General features: G+C 39.2%; 1 protein-coding gene across 1 annotated transcript in view; it reads left to right on the top strand.

Annotated features, from left to right (window-relative positions):
- The window catches only part of NPC1 (NPC intracellular cholesterol transporter 1), a 44104-nt gene that overhangs the window by 38541 nt on the left and 1439 nt on the right, over positions 1-4124 (top strand). The window contains exons 22-24 of the mRNA XM_019526292.1: positions 486-717; positions 2256-2369; positions 3441-3603. Of these exons, the coding sequence (XP_019381837.1) occupies positions 486-717; positions 2256-2369; positions 3441-3603 (509 nt within the window). The remainder of the gene's footprint in view (positions 1-485; positions 718-2255; positions 2370-3440; positions 3604-4124) is intronic.

The following is a 4124-nucleotide window of genomic DNA, read 5'->3' as shown; positions in this document are numbered from 1 at the left end:
TGGGAAAGCATCAAGATAGGCATCCACAAGGCATGTGAAGAATTGGATTGGTTCAGTGAAAATAATAAGGAAATTCAAGGTCTCATTGACAAAAAAAGAGAGCCATCAAAGCTTGGCAGAATGACATCAACTCCCAACATCTGACAAGTTAAATTAATTTGATTATTTTACAGCAAACTTTTATTCTGTGCATTTCTTTGAAGACTTTTTAGGATTGCAAAAATTATTCTTATTTAGTATTGTTTCCAATATTTAGTCCATTTCTTATGTTTGAGAAATCAAAGGTAAGTTCAGAAAACAAAGTTCTGTTTTTTAAATTTTAGTTCCTCTTGTACTTCCCTGTTAAGTTGGGGGGGTGGAAATAGGGTTTTTCCCTCTATAGACCTCAGTAACCTGAGCACTTCTGTCACCAAGGTCATGGCTGTCATGGCAAAATGGTAATAGCCAAACCAGCTAATTAACCATCACCTTTGTTCCTTCCACAGTGTGTTTTATGTCTTTTATGAGCAGTATCTGACAATTGTGGATGACACTATATTTAACCTCAGCCTGTCCTTGGCATCAATATTCTTGGTGACAACTGTGCTGCTTGGCTTTGAAGTATGGGCTGCTGTAGTGGTATCCATTACTATTGCTATGATAATAGCCAATATGTTCGGAGTGATGTGGCTTTGGGGCATCAGCTTGAATGCTGTTTCGCTTGTCAACCTTGTCATGGTAAGACTTACTTTTTTTTTTTTTTCAACTGTGTGGCTGCTTACAGACATAAACCCCAAATAGTGCTCTACTTTAAACTTCATGTGCCCCCATGCCAAATGCAGCACATGCTCAGATGAGGCAGCACATTAGTTGGATCCGGCTTGCCCAACATCTGTATAGATTGGGCACTTTGGGGGAGGGGGTTGGCACTTTTATCTAATAGCTGATCCAATCAGCTATTAGATAAAAGCACCAAAAAGCCCTGATAAAGTGCTCCATCTCTACGGATGAGCCAGGTTGAACTATGTGCTTTCTGGTAAAGCACATAGGCTTGTTTGTTTGTTCATTCTTCCCCCTTCATTCTGTCAGCAGCCTGTGTGTTGCTTTGTAACCACTTGTTTGGTGGCTTTTTTTTTTAAAAAGGGGCTTTACTCCTCCCAATGCAAAAGGGTTCAGAGTATTTCCTGAAATCTTAAATTAGTTATAGAATGCCAGGAGGCACAAGGTATTGAGGTTATGGATCAGTAGTTGTTGTTCTTGTTGTAGTATTTATCTTGCCTTATTATTCACTCTGTGATAAGGTTTCACCCACCTGATGTCTCCAGAGTAGATTTCTATGCACTTTGGATAGCATAACTGCTGGTCTGGATGATATAATGATTTAAAATCATATTGGCATACAGCTAGAGACAGAGAAAAGTTCCTAACTCCTTACTGTATTTCAGTGGTGGGAGAAAAAGTAAAAACCTAATATAGGCATGAGAACCCCAAAAGCCAGGCAAACCACAGAAGCAGTATTTTTAAGCTCCAGTTTTGTTTATCCTCGTCACTTCATTACAAGCTGCTTTGAAGTAGAGTTAGCTGACCCTTTAGTGGTAGAGTGCAGGCATCTTGTGAAAAGGCAGCGAACTTTGGCAAAGCATTGATTTAGACCCTTTCTAGCTTGTGTTCCTTTATTGGCAGGTGAGAACCAGTCTACCATGAAGTCTAAACACAGCTCACTTTCTGATGCTGTGTATTTCTCTTCCCCTAGTACAAAAGTTCAAGATGCTGCTGATGGAGTAGAATAAATGTATAGGTGAAGGAGATTAGTGAAAAAGACCCAAGTAACATTACATTAAGAAATGGTGCTGCTCAGGAGTAAGACTAAGCTATTCTTTCTGTTCAGAGGCAACTGATCAGCATTTGAATTTATTTTTTTATAATGTAATTCATGGATGGATGCCCTCTTCATGTGCAAAAAGTGAATTGCCTGGTTTTCAATCAGTAGATAGGTGCATGGTATTCAAATCAGACTCCATCTGGCAGATCACCCTTACTGAGGTCAGCTATTTTTAGACAGGATTTGTTGCATAAGTGGGCAGGCTCTGTATTGGTAGTCATTGCAGCTTTCTCAAATATTGCTTGGAAATTGATGATTCCCAGATTTTAAAAAATGCTATTTTGACTGCTTGTTTTGGAAGTTTTCTTGGGAAACAATTTTTATTACTACTTTGCTGGTTGTGGGTCCTAACGTGATTAGTTTGAGCACTAAAGTAGATGCGTTTGTACTTCAGAGCTGTGGTATTGCAGTGGAGTTCTGCAGTCATGTGACAAGGGCATTTACCATCAGTACAAAGAGTAGCAGAGTAGAGCGTGCTGAAGAAGCCCTGTCCTGTATGGGCAGTTCTGTAAGTATCTGTTTGTCTGTGGAAATATGTTCCTCTTACTGCACAGATAAAATGACTAAGTAAAGTTTTTGTAGTGCTTCCATGAAAAGTCATTTAAACTGTAAGTAGTTTTAACACATACCTAGTTGTATGATTGGGATTTTTTGTCTGTTTTTTCCTCTCATGAGTGTCATCTTGCAGTAGTTAACCTTTTCTTACAAAGGAGACATTTGTTACATCAGCAGGTCCTCGATATGAGGGTGACAGTCTCCCAGCAAATAGGGAAGTCACCCGTGAGTCTAGAGATGACTGAGAAGTCCAACTTTGAGATTCAGTTGTTTTGACTGTAGTGGCTTTGTTTAAAACTACTATCTTCCCAATTTAAAACAGTCTGAAGTTTATCAGATTCTGAGTTAAGTCTTTAGGGAAGGCATAAAGCAGACCCTTACTGCAGTTTGTAGTTAACCCATGATATCAGTATAATGCATGCTAAAGTAAGTGCTACAGGGGAGCTTTTTCCTAACAACGCACCCTAAATGACAGCAGGAACCTCTAGAGGTAATAATCTAGTTCAAGCAGGTGCTGTATCTATGGGTGACACTTCAAAATTGAGTGGCCATGGCATGGCTTTAAGTGGCCATTTAACTGTTATCACTATGCCATAGCACATTGCAAAGGGAAGAGGCTATAGGAAGACTTCTTCAGAAAAGTAATAAATTACCTTTTGCAATGTCTCTTGGTAGAGGAACAAAGTAATTCGTGAGGTGGAAGGGGGAAGTGCTACAGTAATGATCCTTCAAAAAGCAAGACCAAAAATAAACTTTTCTGATTTCACTTCTTTTTTTTTTTTTTTGATTACTCACTACCATGTCTTGTTGCATTGTTGTTTACATCCCCTTTTCCTTCCCCTGGAGCATTCTTAGATTTAACCTTGCTTTGTGTGGTAATGGATAGCATCACTTCCTAAAAATATAGATCGGTATCTAAATTTGTAGAAAGGGATACTTTATCTTACCCACTATTTTGCTATTGAGTTGCATGAAATCCTGATGTGTTGTTGGCAAATACTTTTAATTAAATCTCTCTTACCAGGTTTTCAGCGGTATCACTCTGACAAAATTTGGAGGAATTGTTGTATTGGCCTTCTCAAAATCCCAGATTTTTCAGATATTCTACTTCAGGATGTATTTAGCCATGGTGCTGCTTGGAGCAAGCCATGGATTAATATTCCTTCCTGTTCTGCTTAGTTACATAGGTAAGAACACATCTCACTGGTAAATACATTTTAAAGTTAAGATTAGTTTGTCCTGGAATTATGAATCTCTTTTATTCAGCAAGAAGATAATATTACAGATATGTTGACAGTAGAACTGTCTAAACTCTTTCACATAGATTGTCCATTCAGTTGAGTGTGGATTACCTGATACAAAGTAATTAACAGATGGTCCTGTTGAACAGATTTCTAGAAGGGGCATGCAGCAGGTAGGGCAGGGAACAGAAAGCAGAGCAGCTCATCAGGACAGAAAAAGGGATCAGAATAGCACTCAAGGTGTAGAGCTAGCTTATGGTACACCTGCCAAAAACCATCAGCTCCTACTTTGATTGTTATCTGGATGCCTTGTCAAAGACTTGGTCATCTGTTGGAGGAATAGGGAGAGAGAAGACCTATGGTTTTCTGTACCAGGGTGCTTGGAGTCTGTTTCAAATTAGCCTTCCAGTTTTTTCATCCCACCATTTAAGTGCTTAGGTGATGCTCCATTCCCCGCCCCCCCCCCC

Source organism: Gavialis gangeticus, unplaced genomic scaffold (assembly GCF_001723915.1).
Source record: "Gavialis gangeticus isolate Ggan-Ray unplaced genomic scaffold, GavGan_comp1, whole genome shotgun sequence".
Classification (NCBI taxonomy): Eukaryota; Metazoa; Chordata; order Crocodylia; family Gavialidae; genus Gavialis; species Gavialis gangeticus.
The sequence above is the reverse complement of the archived record's forward strand: the minus strand, read 5'-3'. Positions and strand labels throughout refer to the sequence as shown.